General features: G+C 41.6%; 1 protein-coding gene across 2 annotated transcripts; it reads left to right on the top strand.

The window, feature by feature from the left end:
* The first annotated feature begins 1,087 nt into the window (after positions 1–1,087).
* Positions 1,088–15,393, top strand: LOC110069915 (nucleoplasmin). 2 transcript variants are annotated; one of them, XM_020777485.3, is made up of 8 exons: positions 1,088–4,936; positions 6,314–6,401; positions 6,509–6,594; positions 8,106–8,225; positions 9,806–9,899; positions 11,103–11,281; positions 12,752–12,821; positions 15,327–15,393. In XM_020777485.3, exons 2-7 carry the CDS (start codon positions 6,332–6,334, stop codon positions 12,806–12,808), a joined length of 606 nt encoding a protein of 201 aa, XP_020633144.2. In that variant the 5' UTR covers positions 1,088–4,936; positions 6,314–6,331; the 3' UTR covers positions 12,809–12,821; positions 15,327–15,393. The 2 variants fall into 2 exon arrangements, with proteins under 2 accessions (XP_020633144.2, XP_020633143.2); XM_020777484.3 differs by having other exon boundaries at positions 6,311–6,401.
* The last annotated feature ends 5,452 nt before the right edge of the window (positions 15,394–20,845 follow it).

Below are 20,845 nucleotides of genomic sequence, written 5' to 3'. Positions count from 1 at the left end.
GTCCTGGGGGAAAGTCTCAAATGCTCCACTCTAGTTACAACCCTGTCTATGGAACACAGTTTAGATGCGCCAAACGCAGCGTCACATCAGAAATCAGGCTGGTTGCCATTTCGGCTAAATCAGCTCAGCAATATGAAAGCTTTCTGAGATAACCAGTACAACAGTTACGTTTAAATAAGCAAATTCATTGTTTACATTGGACTCAAAATTCCCACTTTGGATCATGCTTTCAGTGCCCCAAACATTGAATGTGTCTTGGTACAACACTATGGATCTCTAGATATATGACCCATTCAGTTCAATGGAACTTACAGACATATAGGTGTGTATAGGAATTGCTGTGTCTCTCTTCTGAGCTCTAAGGGGATGAAAGCTGAATTTATACTGTGTGGCTTCTTAAGAGCTGAGATCTTAGCGTGTCTGAAAAAGAGCAACGGCTATACAACAAAAAAGCTGGCTCCTTCATAGTTAACTTTACATTCTCTCTTGTTCTCTCTCCAGGAAACAAGATTATCTTTACAGAAGTTGGCTGCCTCCAGGAATGCTATAACGAGCGAGGACAGGGTTCCATCATGTCGGATGAAATGATCTGCTGCTCCACAGACTACTGCAATCAATAGGCATGGATTGGGAGGGGGCGGAATGTGGAAAAACAAACACCCCGACCTCAAGAAGTCGGAATTGTTGTGTTCTTGCTACTCCGTTCTATTTTAAAGTCACATGATGTGATGTTTGCCCCTTTGTGGCCCCTGTTTGTCTCCCTAAAACAGAGAGCTCATGAAGGCAAACACACACACACACACACACACACACACACAAACTTTTCACATGCTGCCACCAGTTGATTTCTTTATCAACGTACATTACTTAGGAAAGACAAGGTCCATTCATCACTGTCTTTTGAATAAAACAGGTTTATTGATTACAGATGTTTCTATAATAATTCATAAGTATCTTCTTCAGTTTCATCCAGCATCAATAACAATCTTCTATATTATCTTACAGGTTAATATTCACTCCTCCAACTAATCACTCCTCAGATTCCCAAACTAACTCTCTCTCTCTCTCTCTCTCTCTCCCCCTCCTTTCAAATTCAGATCTAGACTGTAAATTCCACTCCTCTCTGGTTCTGCCTTTTAACATCTCTAGTGGCCCCACCTCTCAACCACATCAATATAAAACATGAACAATGCACAACCTATTTAGCATAATAAGGGTGAACGCCACACATGACATGTTAGGGGAATGGATGTGCCCCAGAATTGGCACACTCCCTCTCCTACACTACGATTGACTGACAGATACATGTCCCAGCAATCAGACTTGCAAATTCAGTCTATGTCTACCTTCCCATGAACTGTAACCAAAGAAAGCACACCAGATGCAAGGGAATCGTGTGCTATGACAAACATTTGTCACTATCTGAAAGGACCTCTTTTAAATATGTGTTAAACTTTGTTGCTTAGCTTGAGCCTGTTGTATTACTCTTCAAGCAAATCTACAGCTGCCACCTTCTACCACGATGTACAACTTCGCCAGTATCCCAGTCACAAACTGCTGATATGACCTCTTTCACTCTTTCTTGTACCCTGCGTTGAGAAACTCATGCATGAGAGATCCGGGGGAGGGCCTATGTGTCCTTTTTATGAGTCCAGGTATCCCTTTATGCAAACATGTCAGTGGTACTCTCTGGTGATTAGTTTCCCCATTATGAATAAACAAGAGTGGGTGGTCAGCCATGAGGGCAACGGCTTCTCCTTTTTCTGAGCTTTAATTTTTGCAAGGGAAAATAAAAGAGAAGGATGAAAGAAAGACAGACAGCAATAAAATGGAGCCCCATATTTTGGAAATCATTAATTTTCTTTCTTATTTTTCTGCCCATAAACTGATTTGGTTAGGACTGATTGGATTTTGTCTGAACCATTCAACACTTTTGTAAGCTTGTCCCCTTTTTGAGTCTTTCGTAGGAGGAAAGAATCACATAAAGTCACAAGCACACAAAAGCGTCGAATGATTCTGGCAGAAACCTAGGAAAAGCTACTTACTACAATGGACCATGCTGGCTGGAGCCTTCTGAGAAGTTAACATGTCCAAGCTCTCTTCATAGGGAAGAAACCCAACTATGTGTGTCTAACGTTGCAGTCTTAAACATACCATCTCCTCATTTCTCCAGTGAGCTCTACTGACCGTTTCTCATCACAAAAACCTCTGAGTTGGTTAGGCTTGTGAGATGGTGTCTGGCATAAGGTTGCCCAATAGATGTGTGGCCAGCCAAGAACTTGAACTCGGATCTCACATTTTCTTGAGAGTGAGAAGACCCACAGTGGAAGCCTCCGCATGCTTACACTGTACACTCAACTGTGATTTATAAGCAACCCCACCCCCAGTTAAGTTGTTTTATTTTGTATTCTCGAAGGCTTTAACGGCTGGGATCTGATGGTTGTTGTGGGGTTTTTTGTTTTATTTTCTTTGTTGAGCAACCAGAGAACCCCATGTGAAAGTGAGAAGACACGCCACTTTCACAAATGTAACCAACTGCTGGTATCTCACATCTGACTGAGGTGGGTCCCCCCCCAATCAATGGTGTAGTGAAGGCCAGGCTCAAGCATGATAGGATGCATTGATTATCAGGAAAAATGGCATAACTTCCCACTCTCGCAAGAGGCCCTGTTCCTTCTGCACGCATGGGAGGAAAATCATTGTTCTCAGCCACAGTTTAATGTTGTCAATGATCTTTATGGCAATGAAGTATTTACAGGTGACTTGAATGAGCAATTAAAGTCTATTAGCCCAACAGAAGACCTGTTTGTGCTGGAAGGGAAAGCACGGGTGTGTTGATACGGATATTTGTCTACCCTTTGCCTTCTCCCTGGAAATGTGGCTGCGAGGACTACAGTACTAGTATAGGTGCTTGCACTGCACCTCAGCCTCTGTCACTGATGCTCCACAAATGACCAGCAAGTGACAATATCTTCTCATGTTGGCCTAAAATGGCAAGGAGTGATGTGCATTCATTTTACTCCATCATATCTAAACATGATGCATGGATTTCCCTCTTTTTTTGTGATGGGGTGGGTTGTTTGGGAAGTGGGTTTCAGTGTCTGACAATGAATGAATGGGTGAAGAGGGTGGTTGCTCAGGAGTATGTCTGTGCAGCAGGAGATGCCAATATCTAGGCATGGACAGCTGGCAATGCCTTTGACCCTCTCGGTACAGAAGACACAAACCCTAAGGGAGCCATATTGATCCATGAGAGCAAGACACAAGAAAAACCTGTAGGCAGTTACTGTAATAACATTGGTGAAATTCTACTTTATGGGTTTTTAATGTAAAGGTAAAGGTTCCCCTTGACAATTTGTCCAGTCGTGTCCGACTCTAGGGGACGGTGCTCATCCCTATTTCCAAGCCATAGAGCTATCCTTTGTCTGAAGACAATCTTCCGTGGTCACGTGGCCAGCGCGACTAGACACGGAATGCCATTACCTTCCCACTGTGGTGGTACCTATTTATCTACTCGCATTTTGCATTTAGCATGCTTTCGAACTGCTAGGTTGGCAGGAGCTGGGACAAGTGATGGGGGCTCACTCCGATGCGTGGATTCGATCTTACGATGGCTGGTCTTCTGACCTTGCAGCACAGAGGCTTCTGCGGTTTAACCTGCAACGCCACCACGGCATTAATTTGGATGACCTACCAGGCTTTCATGGCGTGTTCAGAATATAAATGGGTTAGGAAACACAAAGACAAGCCACTCATACTGGCAGCATTTTCATAAGACACTTTCAAAACAGAAGGGCGCTATTGAAGATCAAGAGATGGGAAATGATGGGGGGGTGAAAGCCCCCCACTCCAAACTCTGTAGGGAGAATAATGTTAAATCATAAGCTTTGAATATATGTCCACAATGGGAAGGAGGAGGGACAGTACTGAAGCTTCTACCATCTTAAAACTGGCCCTCTTCTACATATCACAGGAAGAGTTGCAATTAACATCTGGTCTCACCAAGAAGTAGAAATGATGATGATTAAAGAGATTAAAGGAACATGGCTTTGTCATGAGAAGCTTGACGTAGTGAAATACTCTACACCAGTGGTCCTCAACGTTGGGCCTCCAGATGTTGTTGAACTACAACTCCCAGAAGCCTTCACCACCACCTCTGCTGGCCAGGATTTCTGGGAGTTGAAATCCAAGAACATCTGGAGGCCCAAGGTTGGGGACCACTGCTCTACACAACAATAAGATGTCAGTTGCACCTCTCCTTCAATCCCATCCAGTGAGCACGCTGTTCTTTGTTGAAATGAACTCTTAAAAGGGGGATGTGAGAATACCAAATTCCTTCCATCAGCCTCCAATTAGTTCATTCTTTCAAGTTTTTTCTTTGAGCTGTTCCACTGCAGGTAATAAGCAGAGCATAAAGGTAGTGGTGGAAGGCATAAGCTTTGCAGCCAAGAAATCAATTCCTCGCATGGAAACCTTGGCTGAGTTATTGTAAGTCCATTACCCCATGTATCAAATCCCATGTAGGCAAGACACATTGTATTTATCCCGTCTACATTTTATTTATTTATTATTTATTTATTCAGCTTTTACCCCGCCCATCTAGATTCTAAATGAATCTACTCTGGGTGAATGTAAGCCCCATTGAACTCAGTGCCAGAACAAGAAAAGTTAATTTTTTTGATTGCCGTTCCCAGAAAGGATACCCCACCTGGAGATGTGATTCCCAGAAATTTTGGAAATCGGGATGAAGTGATATTTTAGGGAAGTGACTCTCCTTTGCAAGGGTGGTTTGGTTAACTTTAAATTCCACTTTTTGCTTCTGGTAATAGGACAGAGATGATTGGCCTAAGGAGGGATAAAGCACCTGTTTCTTTTTTATATATAAAGGTTGCCTGCTGAGAGCTGATTTTGCTAGGCTGTTTTAAAGGGAGGTCTGGTGAGTTGTTATGAAGTTGATTTGACTCCTTCAGAAATTAAGCATGGAAAAAATCAAAGGAGACCTTTCTTGCTAAGGACAGTAAACTTACAAATGGATTTCCTAGTGTTTTTTTCCCTAAGCTTTCTAATAGTTATTCTGCATTTTGTTGAGGAAAGGCAATTAGAGCAGCTTCCAAAGATCAGTTAATATGGTACATTTGCCATCAAGTTTATAAGCTAAGTAAAAATAAATAAATGAAAGGACCTGAAAGGTAGAAAGGAAATCTGATGTCTGGGCATAATTTGTACACAGCAGTTTGCTGAGCTGAATGCTGTGGAATGGCTATTACTTCCTTTGCTTTTGATGGTGCTTCAAAGGCTGAAAGTTCTCTGCTGTTGTTCGTATCTAATAACTATGTACTGGCCAAACTAGAGTAAACCCATTGAATCAGTTGCTGAATGGTAACCCAATACGTCTGCAAAACATTTTGATTCAGTGGGCCTACTTGGCATTAAACAGATTTATACCCTTTTGTCCTGTGAACCAACTTTGTTCTTTTTTGCCTGAGAAAATTGCCATGAATGATGTGTGTTTATAGGTAAAATGCTCTCGGTAAGGATAAAACAAATATGTTGTTTTTAATTGGATTACCCCAAGTGTAGAGCAGGGTGGGTAAGGAATATTAGTTTGCCTGTGGTAGAGCAGCAAACAGAGTCCCTTTCTGCTTGAATCAAGGTTCAATGTAGCCAAGACTGGCCAGTTTTCTCTAGAACTTGAAGCCAACACCACTATGAACTACTGTAATTGGGGAACACATAATTTATTTATCTTGTATGCCGCCCACACTACCCAAAGGTCTCTGGGTGGCTTACAACAATTGAAATACTGTAAAAAGATGTTCACCTGAAGACTGGAGTCCCTTCTCATGAGTATAACTTCAGTTTCATGGACTGAATGAATTCAAACAAAAGGCTAGGCTAAGGCAGATATTGGAAAAGTCTTTGCATTTAAAACATGTCTTTTTGTAAAATGCAAATTACACCAGCTTGGGGAAGGAAGCAAGTAACAAGAAGTCTTTCTCAGAGCATACTAACTTCATTTTGTTGCTTGTGTGGAATCTCACTGGATGGAATTTAACCCTTTCTCTCCCTCTCTGCAATGTATGCTTCTACTGCATCTGTTAATTATCAGCTCCCACAAGTTGGTGCAATTTGCAGCTGCAGTTCAAATGCAAAAAAGGGCGTTTTTAAATCTGATTTGGCCTTCAGAGCAATAACACTGTTGAGAAGTACCAAAAATCCTTAAAACAAATTGGTGCCGTTTCTTGAAGGCCTTTTGCTTCAGTTATAAATTTTGACTTGTCTTTTCTCATGATGTTCCTTTCTGTTTTAGAAGACTTCTGCTTTAAAAGAAATGGCCTTAGAACACAGCTCTGCCATGAATGATAGCTGTAGATCGGACAAGCCTATCTGTTTTATCTGGGGTAAAGACCTTATCTCTGCTTAATCTGGGGTAATGACCTCGGGCTTTTCTAGGGGAGAAGTAGAGATGGCCAGAGAACTTTCTGACCTGTATTTTGTATATGTACAGGATGTCAGCTAAATGATGAGAACCGAACCTACACATTTGACATCCCAGAAGACTGGTCGTATGAGCAACAATTAACTCTGAGGACGGTATGTGACTTGATAGATTTTTCTGACAAGGGTAGATGATGAGAAGGTGGCCAGCTGAACCTCAGCTGTAGTAATCACATGTGTGTGAAATAAGGTGACTTCCCATTGCTATGGCCAGAGCTTGAAATGGATCTTCGCTGGAAGTATACAACTCTTGGAAACCCTAATAAGATAAATACTGTAGAATAAATTTTTTTAAGCTCTCGTCGTCGTCGTTTAGTCGTGTCTGACTCTTCGTGACCCCATGGACCAGAGCACGCCAGGCCCTCCTATCTTCCACAAGCTCTAGCACAGCAAATAGAATAATATTTTAAAAAAGAAAGGTGGCATTAAATTTGGCTTCTGCAGGTCCTCACCAGCTTGGTTTAGCTGTGGGGAAAGGATGAAGCAGAAACCAAGAAATTCCCTATAGGCCACTGAATTCTAGAATGTGCACTTTATCCAAGGTGTCTCTTGGCCTTTGAACTGAATAGGGTCCTGCGTGAACAAAGATCATGTAGGAAGTTAGCTTGCTTTATGTGATCTTGGCTAGGCTGGAGATTTGTTTAGGACCAGGATGAGCAACTGTTTCTCCAGATGTTGTTGGCCTGCAAACCTTAGTATCTCTCACCACTGGCTACGGTGGTTATAGACAATAGGAGCTGAAGTCCATGAACCTCTGTAGGGCTACAACCCAATCCATATTTAGGAGCTGCTGAAGAAATTGGAGGCAGGTCATGCAACTGTTCCTCAGGTCATAAGGTAGAAGGAATGATGGAGAAACTGATCTCGGTTAGAATTGGCTTCCGGTCATATATCTCGCAACTGTGAGCTATCACATCTCCTTCAGAACTTCTGGTGGCTAGAATCCATGTTGCGGTTAATATGAAGCACTTTTTGGTTTAAACCAATTAGTATTTCATTTTTGTTACGAACAGCAGAACTGCCAGAAGTCTTGTCAATGGCTTTCGGCACAGGCCTTGCTAGTGGGACTGTTAAATCAGCAGCAGCTCTGTGGTTTCAGAGCCAAAGTATGATACCATGAGGTTGATCCTTGTACTATCACCAGTGATGTCATAGAGGTAGTTCCTCGTGGTGTCATAAAGTCTTAAGAATGCTTAGAAGTCAAACAGCCGGTGCTCTGCTCCTTCCTTTGTCCTACATGGCACAATGGACTCGCATGCACTCAAATGGCTCTCTCCCTAGTTCCTTCATCTGGCTTTAACGGTCTGATACTGTGCAAGCATAACATACATCTACTGTACATGTGCTGAGCTAGTGAACCTGACACCAGCTGTGAATGGGTAGAGATGGTTCCTACTTGGTCAAAGCTCTAAAGGCACTTCGCACACCAAACCAAATTTTTCTCCGACAGGGCCTTAACCCTGAGAATTGTCTCCTGGTCTGGAGAACTAGGAAAGCACAACAGTTTGCTGAAGCTCCAGTCAGTACCTAGAGACCTGGCAAACCTGCTTGCTGGAGTATTTGAGGGTGTGTTTTTTATATATATAGTTTTAATTTTCTCTCCAAAGATCTGTCTAGGTGAAAATGCCAAGGATGAATTCAATGTCGTGGAGATTTTACCTCCAAAGGATAGCAAGGAATCGACTCCAGTGCACATAGCAACACTGAAACTTTCAGTGCTCCCAATGGTAAGACCCATATTCATTACAGAAATTTCTAAGTGGGGTAGCCATGTTGCTCTTCTGTAGCAAAACAAACAAACGCACAAGATCTTAAATATGAAAAACGTTCATTTGACGGAAAAGATTTCATCCAGACTTTAATGGACTGCTGCCCACTTGATATTCCTGGCTTGGAGCTAACGGCAAACAAACTACAAAGGGAGAGCCAGTTTATTGTGATGTTGTATTGGGCTGAGACTTGAGACATAGACATTCTGGTCCCCTCTGATTAATGAAGTGCTGTGGTTTTGAGTAAAAAAGACTTCTAGGGATTTGGTTATTCCTTTTGTTAGCAGAACGCCCGTAATAATTTTAGTAATAATAAATTTGTAAGACTTGTTTCTTCCTAGGCATTGATTTTATTTTATTATAAGAGCATTTCATTTTAATAGAAGAGCATGCATGTAATGGCACAGAGTAATTGGGTCAACACAGTCTTACCATACAAAGGAAGACATCAAGAAACAGACACGGTAGTATTTGTTTCAGTACGTCCACTTCTCCTTGCGGAAAAAGGGCTTTCCAGTGGGCATCTTGATCTGTACCTTTTACTAGCTGCCTAGAGTGGTCTTATAGGCCAGATGGGTGGGGTATAAATCAAATAAATGAATACTGTCTTGACCTAGACTTTTCTAGAACATTTAGAACATTCTTACTTGCTGTAACTATGACTACATCGAGTTTCCTTTTTTCTCCTTACTTGTCATATAATATTTGTGACTTTCTTTGCCTGAACTCTCCAGCTCCCGGCTACAAGTATTGTTAAATTCATGGATCAAAACCCGTTTTCCACAAGAGCATAAGGCAGAAAGACAGAGAAACATGGAGAGATGAGCCCGGTGTTACTAACCACTACCTTGATTGCACATAAATGTATCTTTTTCTGTGGAAAAAAATTATCTCGATATGCATTTTAAAGTAGAAGATCTTTACTCACAGTTATCAGTTTGTAGTTATAATCAGAGGGGGAAAGATTAAAATGGAATCTCCTGGCATGGAGAGAGTATCTGTACTTGCTTATCAAGAGGATAGGCAGGAAAGAAGAGGAAGGCAATCAACAAAACAATAACATTCTGAGTATACAGGAAGAAGCAGTTTGCCTCAAATGCCATAGATGGGAAAAGCTTTACCAGTCAAAGAACAATCACTTTAGGCTGTCAGCCTCCCTCCCACTGAGAATCAGCATTAGTGCATGCAAGATTGCTATTTTTCCAACATGATGCTCACTAGGTATCCTTGGGGCAGTTACTCTTTGTCATCCTGGTCCACCTCACAGAACAGTTGTGAGGATGGAGAAAAGAGGCTACAATTCTTAAGGTCAGTTGAGGAATGGTGAGAATAACTGTAAGAAATAAAATAAATTACTTGCTTCTGCTATCAGGCAGCGCCAGCTGGGTGTGGATAAACAGCAAGCATCAGGACAGGATGAGTGCTCAGGATTAGCTAGAATTCTCAGCAATTTTATCTGCCTGTGATGCTCCATTGTATCTGACAGTGAAATGCATTATGGTGAGTGTCTCAGACCATGAATTTGTGTAATTCTCCAGACAACCCTAGCAGGATTTGAGATGACTCCTCCCATCACATTCAGACTGAAATCAGGATCTGGACCGGTCTTCCTTGCTGGGCAACATGTCACAGGTAAAGGCCAATGCACCTGCATGGCATGAAGCATAGTTCAAAGTTGATCTCAGAATCTGCTGAGTGTGACACCTAACAAATCCACTGTTTTAGGTCAAATATTGTCATGCAGCCTACTTTTTTTAAAAAAAGAAAATGTGGAATGTGGAAATATTTCACCAATCACCTTACTTACACCTAGGCTTATTTTTGATCATTTTTCATATTTGCCAGCAACCTATAGGCCATGTTTCCTAATTTGGCTATTTAGTTTTTAAACATTTACAGCTGTGATTAGGCTGTTAAAATGTTTTTAATGGTATCCCATGTACTCCCTTGTGGCTATATATAATATGTTTTTTAAGGAGGTCTCAGGACTGCTGGGAGCTCCCCAAACAGGACAGATCTATCCCAAAATTACAATTAAAGAGTATATTTTAGAAAATGCATAAAGGTAAAGGTTCCCCTTGACATTTAGTCTAGTCGTGTCTGACTCTAGGACGCAGTGCTCATCCCCGTCTCCAAGCCGTAGAGCCAGCATTTGTCCATAGACCGTTTCCATGGTCATGTGGCCAGCGTGACTAGACACAGAATGCCGTTACCTTCCCACTGAGGTGGTACCTATTTATCTACTTGCATTTTTACATGCTTTCGAACTGCTAGATTGGCAGAAGCTGGGACAAGCGACAGGAGCTCACTCCATTGCATGGATTCGATCTTACGACTGCTGGTCTTCTGACCTCGCAGCACAGAGGCTTCTGCGGTTTAACCCACAGCACCGTCACATCCCTATTAAAAAAAAAATACATAGATGCAGCTTTTTAAAAGCCCCTCCCTCAGCAGGCAGTGAATTGCTAAACACAACAGAAGGAAAGAAGAACAATGTAGCCCCCTTCACCAAGTAATCCCACAGTTTGGGGAAATCCATAACAAAATGTTTTCTCAAGAATGGCAGGACCAAGAGAAAATCCAGCATGAAACTCTTTAAACTTAGATGGGCTTTGTGGGAGAATACTACCCTTTGGACCAGAAGTGGTGAACCTTTGGCCCTTCGGATGTTTTGGACTACAACTCCCAGAATCCTCAGCCTGCCTTGCCAGTGATAAAGGACTGTATGGGTTGTAGTCCAAACCATCTGGCGTGCCAAATGTCTGCCACTCCTGATTTAGAGTACTAAAAACCAAGTAGCTCGATAGAGTTTCATGAGGCTGTTCTGTCTTGAAGTCGGCTTACAGTGGGATGAAGAGGAGGAGGAGGAAGAATCATCATCATCAGAGGAAGATGAGGAGGAACAGAGTTCTTCTAAGGAAGGGTCTCCCGTAAATCCTGTCAGGCAGCCACCTGCCAAACGTACATTTGCTGCCAAGAAAGAACAAGAACAGGCTGCCCAGGAACAGCCTCAGGTAAAAATTTAACTGTGGGTAGAAAGAAGTCCCATCTTTCAGAATCTGCCTTGTCGATCCTACCAAAGGACTTGAGGTCACCATTACTACTCCATGAGATTCCTAGATGGCACCGCAAGCCCTCTTAGATTCAGCAAAGGCATTTGTCTTTGATGTTTTTAGACCTTTGGCCCTCCATTCGCTGTTGAATTTGCTCCTCATGAGCCATAGCCAGTCTTAGCATGGTGAAGAATCATAGGAGTTGCATTCTTACTCCAGAAAATAGATACTGGATTTGGCAGGGCCCTACGTCCTTTCCTCAGGATTGCCCTGGCTATTTTCTGTTCTTTCTCTTTGGTGGTCAAAGGCGGATGCACCAGACATTGTTGATAGATGCTGCTGTTCAACACATCATTGCTGGTCCTCCCACAATGTTTCTGTGGCCCAGAGCTTGCATCACCATACATGATGTTCCAAAGACATTCCGGTGAAAGGATGAAGGTAGCCCACCAGCCATCATAGTAATTGCTTGACTTCTAGGGTTTGGAGGATCTCAGGGCTGGGGTAGCTACTGATTTGGTGGCAGAGGGAACTCTGTATTTTGATAGTGCTGATACGCTGCATGCCTTTGAAAAAAAATAAAAGGAAAATTGAAAACCTCCTCCCAAACGTGGGAGGAGACAGATGGGGGCAAGGATATTTTTTTGACAAAACAACATACAGATACAGAGAACACATACTAAATAGAGAAATTAAAAACTTCCTTGCGCTACTCCTCTACGGAGTAGAAGAAGGAAGCAAAAGAATTTTTTAAAAACCTACTAGGGCATCTCTGATGTGCTGCATCACTTGCAGAAAATTTTACATAAATGAAACCTTCCTTCCGGAAGCAGGAGGGAGCAAGGATGAAGATTTTTTCTTTTCTTTCAGCTTTCTTAAATTAGCCAGACCAAATAGAGTCATTTGAGTGTGTATGCCATTTGGATGCACAAAAGCTGGCATACTGGACTCTATATAGCCTGTACCAGCCTGTTCCAAATGAGCCCATGTAGACATCCCCAAAGAGTCTTAGAATGTTGTGCACACAACGTAGTGCATTGGGATTTTTATGTCAAACTTGCAGCCTCCTAAGTTTAAATGTGATAAAACTAGATGAAAGGTCTTGAGGAGATGATGGTGTCGTTAAGAGCAGTCCTGAAGACTGAGACAAGCTACCCTCTGGGACCCTCTAGCCCCTTATGGCTTGCAACCTAATAGCCATGCAAGAAGCTTGAGTATTGGGTTAAGATTCAAGAAATCTGGGTCCAAATTCCTACTTGCCTATGAAACACACTGGATGTCTTTGGGCCAGTTGAAGTCTCCAAGCCTGACCTACCTCAAGGGGTTGTTTTGAGGATATAAAGCCATGTATACCACCTTGATTTCTTTGGGGGCAAGATAGAGTATAAGTGCAAAGAATAAATACGTAAATGTGTTAACTTTCTTTTATAGGGGAAAAGAACTGGAAAAGGGAGGAAGCCTGCTGCAAAAGGAGAACTAAGAGTATGAGTTCTGATGGAAGGTGAGGATGGAATGGACTTCCTCATGCCTTTTCAGAGAGGAAGTAAGTGTGGGACATGTTGCACCAACTCACTCTGGTAAACAAGACACACGCTGGAGCAGGCTAACTAAGACCTGTGACTCTCCATATGTTTTTAGACTCCAGTTCCCATTAGCCCCCATCAACCTGTCCAGTGGTGAGGAATGATGGGACTAGTAATTTATCAGCATATGGAGGGCTATAGATTCCCCACTCCTGAGCTGCAATATAGTTACAGGATTTCTCCAAGGCTTAGGGTAACAGAAAAGACTTTATAATATAGTAGCCCATCTTTCTTTGAGTCTCTAGATTAACCGGCATGCTTTTGCCTTCCTGTCTGTATCTTTCAAGTATCTTTCTTTCCTGTCATAATCGACTGGGTCTTCATAATTTTTCAACATATTGGCCTCTCCTGCCCCCCTCCCAATTTTAATCTCCGTGTTCTTAATGCAATATCTGATTACAATATCTGATAGATAGTTTTCTAACTTTCTCTTGTGTGCCTCCAGTGTTGGAGTGCTCACCACCTCACAAGATAATTGGTTCTATTGTTGTACTGCTCTAGCAGTTCATCGGCATAGTTCTTGGAGTATGGTGTCCAGAACTGGATACAGTACTCTAGATCAGTGGTTCTTAACCTTTGTTACTCAGATGCTTTTGAACTGCAACTCCCAGAAACCCCAGTCAGCACAGCTGGTGGTGAAGGCTTCTGGGAGTTGCAGTCCAAAACTCCTGAGTAACCCAAGGTTAAGAACCAGTGCTCTAGATAAGCCAAATAAAGGAAAATTAGTGCTTCATGGAGCTTTTTGGGATACTATTAAATGCATCCTAAAACAGCATTTGCCTTTTTCGCAGCCATATCACACTGTTGGCTCATATTCAGCTTGTGGTCTACAACAATTTTGAACCCCTCAGTTGTTCCATATCCAGTTCTAAGTGTTGCTTCCTGTCCCACATATAGGTTTCTCAGGAGATGGATAAGGTGGTCAGGCACTCCCATTTCTTTAAGGACTTGCCATAGATTGCTATGGTCCACACAGACAAAGGCTTTTGCATAGTTAATGAAGCAGAAGTAGATGTTTTTCTGGAACTCTCTGGCTCTCTCCATAATCCAGTGCATGTTAGCAATTTGGTCTCGAGTTCCTCTGCCCCTTCGAAGTCCAACTTGTACTTCTGGGAGTTCTCGGTCCACATACTGCTGAAGCCTACCTTGTAGGATTTTGAGCATAACCTTGCTAGCGTGTGAAATGAGTGCAATTGTACGGTAGTTAGAGCATTCTTTGGCACTGCCCTTCTTTGGGATTGGAATGTAGACTGATCTTTTCCAATCCTCTGGCCACTGTTGCGTTTTCCAAACTTGCTGGCATATTGAATGTAGCACCTTAACAGCCTCATCTTTTAAGATTTTAAATAGTTCAACTGGAATGTCATCACCTCCACTGGCCTTGTTGTTAGCCAAGCTTTCTAAGGCCCACTTGACTTCACTCTCCAGGATGTCTGGCTCAAGGTCAGCAACTACATTGTCTGGGTTGTCCGGGATGTCCAACTCTTTCTGATATAATTCCTCTGTGTATTCTTGCCACCTCCTCTTGATGTCTTCTGCTTCTGTTAGGTCCCTCCCATTTTTGTCCTTTATCATGTCCATCTTTGCATAAAATATTCCTTTAATATCTCTAATTTTTCTGAGCAGATCTCTGGTTTTTCCTTTTCTATTACTTCCCTCTATTTCTTTGCATTGTTCATTTAAGAAGGCCCTCTTGTCTCTCCTTGCTATTCTTTGGAAGTCTGCATTCAGTTTTCTGTAACTTTCCCTATCTCCCTTGCATTTTGTTTCCCTTCTCTTCTCTGCTATTTGTAAGGCCTTGTTGGACAGCCACTTTAATGAGTTACACACAACTTTAATGAGTTACACATAACTTTAAAGTAAATCCAGTTCTTAGTCCCAACTAGAGCTACTGAGTTAATGGGGCTTATGTAAGTGTTGACTTCACAAATCCTATTCATTCAATGGGTCTCTCCTTTCTTTTTCACTTTCTTTCTTTGGCAACAAGGATGTAGTATTGTTATAGTTCAAAATTATGAACATTAGTGTTTTTTAACTTTTCAGTAATGTTGGAGGTATTTTAGAGCATATTTGGAGGCCTTCTGAGTAGAAGGTTTATGCCATTGCCTTATCAAACTAAAAGGATTTTTTAAAGTAATACCTATTTTGCTTATAAAAGCTCCAAATACAATAGCAGCAAAAACAACAGAGATAGCCGTGTGGTTGTTTACACAACTCATGTGGTTCTTCATACAAAATGTAGAAGAGGTGGTGCCTCTTCACAAAAGCTTGAGTTGAATGTTTAGTTTTAATGGTCTATATAAAGTTGTATAATGAATGACTTTGAAAATTAACTTTTCCAGCATTGGTATGTAGCATTTCTTGTTCCCCGTACATGTCTTGTGCTCTGAAAATGCCTAAATGTTGCTTTTCTTCTGTTGTAGAGACTGGAAGAGAAGCGTTGGATCTATTTAATGCCATGAGAAAGGAATAAAATGCATATAGTCCCTATTTTGAATCTGTCCAGTTTATTCTAAATTTTACTGCTATCCCAAATGAAAGAAAACATTAGGTAGTAAGACTTCACTGGCTATATATGAAAATGATTGTTACATAGCATGTCATTGGAAAAGGGAGTCTCTTAGAGTTAGATATGTGATTAAGGCAAACCATTGTGCCTAAGCAACTATACTTGCTAATGAAGCTTATGCAGAACCTCTCACTAACCAATCACAAAGAAAGATGATTGGAAAGCCATGGGCGTATGAAAGGCTCTTGATGTGAGAACCAGAAGTTCTCAACTTCTCAGGTATTCGTTCTCAAAATATGCTCTCTGTAACATATGCTTTGAACCCAACAGGATGCTGGTCTCTGGCCAGTTGCCATTCTTGGGGGAAAGGGTGGAATTAACCAACAATTCCACAAATAATCCTGGTCTGCTTCTTAAAGGGGCAAAAATATCTCTTGAATATTTAGTGAAATACTTTCCTGCTCAGGGTAGGAGTGGGTTGTACCGACCTGTGAAATACTGGCCGGTTATGATCCTGTACAGCTGCTTGGGCTACAACTTGTAGAACCAGTTTTCCCCACCTTTTAACTGTGTCTATAAAAGCTAGCAAATGTGCTTCTACAGTGGCTTGACTTCTACAGAGGCTCAGAAGATTGCACCGTCTTGTCGTTATCTATAATGACTATTTCTGCACAAAAGGAATGTTTTGGCTTGATGTTCCCAAGTTACTTCTGATTTATGGCAGTCTTGATAGTATTTTCAAGGTATGGGAGATGTTCAAGATGTGCTCTATCATTGGCAACCTCCTGTGAGTTTCCATGACCAAGCGAGAACTCGGGTCTCCTGCTCTGTCACTCTCGGTGTGATCAGAAGGGCATTAGTCCAATGAATTAGTCTGGGTTGAGGACAGGTTGGTTTGCTCCTTTTTGTGGCTACCACGCAATGTATGTGCCTTTATGTACCACCCTGTCTTGATTGATGTCTACCAACATCTTTTGGAGTCCCTGTCAGAGGCTCCTTTTTTGTTTTGTTTTGTTTTTTGGTGCAAGTAGGGGTGTTCCATTTTGGTTTGGTTCCAGTGTGTCCCTTTGCTGATCTTGAGAAATGTAAAACTTCCTTTCTGCTTGCCTGGGGTGGTGTAGAGGGCAAGAGAGAGGACATTTTGCATTTCTTTGTTGCTAACTGATCAACGATGCTTCAGAAGCTTTCTTTGAGGGGGCTGTCATCTACCAACAATTAAAGAGAAACAGAAAAGTTTCATCTCCCTTCCCCTCCAAAGGTGAATGTAACACAAACTTTCAGTTTCTCAGGATTGTTAAATCTACTTAATCACCTTTGGAGGGGAAGGGAGAGAAATCTTTCCATTTCTTTTTAATTGTTGCTGTTTGACACAGCGCATCAGTGATACTTTGACACAGCTTAAAAAATAAAAATGCTTTCAAAGCATCATTACTACTTTAGCAACAATTAAAAAGAAATGCCGACCAACTTCTCCTTTGACCTCCAAAAGTGAGCAGAAAGGAAACTTTCCCTTTCTCAAGATTAAGTGGCTGACTGTCTCTCCCTTTGGTGAAGCTGCTTAGTGATCTTGAGAAAAGGAAAGAGGATTTTGATTGTGCTAAACAGGGTTGCTTGAGGTGCAATGTGGTCGAACCTTGCATGTGGATGCAAGGATTGCCCATAATGCATCTTGAAGCATCCCTGTCTAACATGATCAAGATGGAACCAGGCCAGCACAATTTGGCTGTCTAATTGCACCCTCAGTCTTGCTTATCTTTTATCTCTTTAGCTATCTTGCCTCTTTACTGTTAAATTATGAAGCATGGCTTCCTTTCAGTCAAAATGGCCCAGATCCTGCACACATCATCTCTGAAACATTGCCCTCTTCCTAACATGGCGTTTTACCAATGTTCAACAAAGCTATCTTGAAGTGTCCAAGACAACATTCTTAATTTAGTTGCCCAAGGAATGGGCACTTATTTTTCATGCCTTATTAGATCTCCTTACTGGTGAAACTATTAACTTTCAGAATGGTTTTAGCAGCTGGACCAGTAAAAGATGCTTTAGTTTTCCCCCCGTTTTCTGGATGATTGTCAGAATTATTTTCCCTCATTCAGCAGCATTCACCATCTTTTTATGAATGATTATTAGCTGTCAGGTGGGGACAGGGTATGGAAAACACATCTACCTGTATTCAGAACTAAATTTGAACCCAGGATTGTTTCCTTTCCCATTAATAATGGTCTTCATGGAAGATTCAGTCTTGTTCCCTCACCATTTTTAATACATCTCCTCTACAGAGGTGTTGGGTCCAGATAATTATGAGAAGACATTTAACAGGAGTGGGACCTTTCTTCCCATGCAAGAAATATCTTAAGGAAACTTAGGCCAAAATCCTTTTGTGTGGGTTCGACCTGCATAGTGGAAATGCTACTGTTTTCTGTGTCACTGAGTAAAGATTTCCCAAGTGTACACAACTTTGTCTCATTGTATATGGGCTGTGCACAGCGTGAATTGAGAAGGGAAGTCTTGAAGTGGAGGTGATCTCTCAACAGTGATGGCATCTTGTTATGCAAGCAGAGCTGCACAACAGGATTTTGGTCCAGGATATTTCTTTGAGACCTTGACCAATTTGGATGCTGGTATATGTGCCACATCCCTGGAATAGCAGCATCATTTGGAAAAGTTGCTTTTTTGACTACAAATCCCAGTCCAGTGTCCATATTGAAGATATTAGAAAAGTTCACCCAGAAAAGTGATTTTTCCAAGCTTTTGATAAAACAGTGTATGCCATGTGTTGGACCATATCTGACGTACATAAAATCCTACAGCACTATTGTTATTAACTGTAATTAATTCATATTTATTTATTAATAAATAGACATATTAATTGGCAATTAATATTTATTGTGCCATATAAACTGTCACCAGTTATAGCCCTTATTGCCAGGCGAATTTTCTGCACTTTCAGGGATAAGATTTTATCTGTAGGATGGATCTGAGCAATGAGGATCAAGTTAAATGTGGTAATAACTTTATAAAGCATTTTATTTATTTGATCCACATCCTGCCTTTCTCCCCAAAGTGGAATTCAAGGCATCTCACAAGCTGGAAAAACATGTATAAATTCTATGATCATTGTAAGTTAGAATCAACTTGATGGCACATAAATAGTATTGATATTTGGTCCCACTGACCACAGGAATGTGGGCTCCTGAGAACTACACGGAAATAAAGTTCCACCTTTGGGTTGAAAGAAATTCCCTGTCCTTGCTTTAAGAGAAAGTGTTTGGGGTTTTTGTGCTAGCAGCAGGTAGTGTCAATGGAAATGCTATTGGGAATAGTATCCCTTATTTGCTTTCTCGTCCTCTGTCTTTTCCCCTCTTTTTCATCCATCAACTTCCCTAGCTGTTGCAGAAATTTCTGTAAGAGCAGCATATAACCGTCTGGGTGATGTGTAAATGTCTGGGCTCTTGAAGGATGGTATGACAATTCGGAGCACAGCTCATGTATGAATAGAGAGGAGTTGAGCCTGGGGGAAAAAAAAGAGATTTAGTATGTCTCAGGGATCTGTACACCCACTTAAATGTGACTCGTTTGGCCTAGGATTCAAGGTCAAAGGTCCTGCATCAATCATGCATCTACACGCAAGACTCTCTAAGTTAAAAATTAGTCTCCTGGCCTATATTTTTGTACCGTTGTTGCCTCCTTGAAAATGTTGGCAGTAGGATTGTCAACCTTTTAGACTTTCCTCACCCCACCTCATGAACATCATGATGTGCACCAATTAGTCAGGGAGTGAAGCAGAAAACCAGGGTCTGGGGCCATGATATTTTGCTGCCTAAGAAGCAGGACACAATTGTAGCTCTTTTTCGGCTTCCATGTATGGACGCTGACTGGATAAGTTGCATTTTAAGCCGTATCAGGGACACTTGATGGGAATTTTTCAGGAGTTACTCCATTCTTGTCTCTCTCTGTAAAGTTTGTTATAGCCACTGGCTATTAAAACCATGAACATATACTTTAAAATGCACAATAAAATGATATAACAATAGTAAGGATGTACATCTGATTAGCTATATAGACTCGAGTCAGCTTTATATCCTATACCATATTTCTAGTACTTCTTATTCTATCATTATTTAGCCAGTTATCCCTTAGTTTTATTGCCAGCCGTCCAAATTTGGCACTTCTGTTTGTTACGTCTTTATTCTTATCCTCTAAAAGCTTCTGTAGGCATTCCTTTCTATCTACATTCCATTCCTTTATTCATTCAAAGAGACAAGAGAGCTAAATATTCTTTTGTGGGGTTTTTGGGGTTTTAAAAAAAATTTCCAATGCGCAGTGTCAGAATTGGCCACTAGGGGGGACCAGGAACACTTCATTGTGTTCTTATGTTCTGCTGCTAATAGCAGTACAACACTTCAGCAATGCGCTATGCCACAAATCACTTGTGTGATGGAACCAATGCTAACGCTAACCTGGCTGCCAACGAGTTCCTTTTTAAATGTGATGTGTGTTGCTCTGCCGGAATCATAATTAACAACAGCAAGCAAGCTTAAGGAATGCAGGCTCCATGAAACATATGTAACTCTATCTTCCAACACTCCCTTGAAGCCACATGACCCTCTTGGTACCTGCTGCCCAAAGTATTCATGTCCCCCTGACATTCCTGCTCACCATCATTCGGTGAAACGTGCCATCTATGGATTTGTTTATGGCAATGGACTACTAAAGATTCATGAACCTATAAGACTCTTATTTCCCCCCTAGTAGCTAGCAACCCAGGTTGACAGAGGTGATCTATTTTGATTACATTAGCTGAATTTTTAAAAAATGCTGCACTTTAAGCTATATTTTCGGAACATGCCAAGGGCAGAGATTTGGAATGGTTAGTGGGCAACACTAATCACATTCGTGCTGAAAAGACAAGATGTAGGGAGCCTTGCCAATGAGAAATGAGTTAATGATCTGAAGACCATTTACACAACAAAACAAAGCAAGGCACAAACTACCAGAGCAAGATAAATTCTTCCTGTGACCATCACACTGAATCGGCAGTTAAGGGATTTGTATTTTAGCGATGGCTTATCTGTAACAAATAATTCAGCTAACCTGCTACTCCCTGCATTAACTGACCGCGAGAAGGGGAAAATGCACTGCATGCCAATCAGAGGCACCTTCTCTTTATTTCTTGTTTCAAGGAGCCTAGACCTGAAACCCGAAAGGGTAATCTCGGTACCTGCCATCACTTACCGAAATAGACTGTCTTCTTGTAACAAGACTGACCCATGTAGAGTCTGCAAGGATGTAAACGGTCGAGGCATGTATTGTTTGGAGGCTGGGACCGACAGTGGAGGCATTTGATACCAAAAACTGGGGAAAACGGAAAATGTGAACTGAAGAAGAAAAAGATGAGAAGATGAAGACAAAGCCTCAAAGGGGGAGTTCATG

This window comes from Pogona vitticeps, chromosome 8, assembly GCF_051106095.1.
Source record: "Pogona vitticeps strain Pit_001003342236 chromosome 8, PviZW2.1, whole genome shotgun sequence".
NCBI classification, from domain to species: Eukaryota; Metazoa; Chordata; class Lepidosauria; order Squamata; family Agamidae; genus Pogona; species Pogona vitticeps.
The sequence above is the reverse complement of the archived record's forward strand: the minus strand, read 5'-3'. Positions and strand labels throughout refer to the sequence as shown.

Excerpts from the sequence above, each read along its gene's own strand:
- LOC110069915 (XM_020777485.3), top strand. The coding sequence starts at position 6,332 with ATGGCCTTAGAACACAGCTCTGCCATGAATGATAGCTGTAGATCGGAC. Across the intron at positions 6,402-6,508 it reads GCCTATCTGTTTTATCTGGG|GATGTCAGCTAAATGATGAG; the intron begins GTAAAGACCTTA and ends GTATATGTACAG. Across the intron at positions 9,900-11,102 it reads TGCTGGGCAACATGTCACAG|TCGGCTTACAGTGGGATGAA; the intron begins GTAAAGGCCAAT and ends TCTGTCTTGAAG.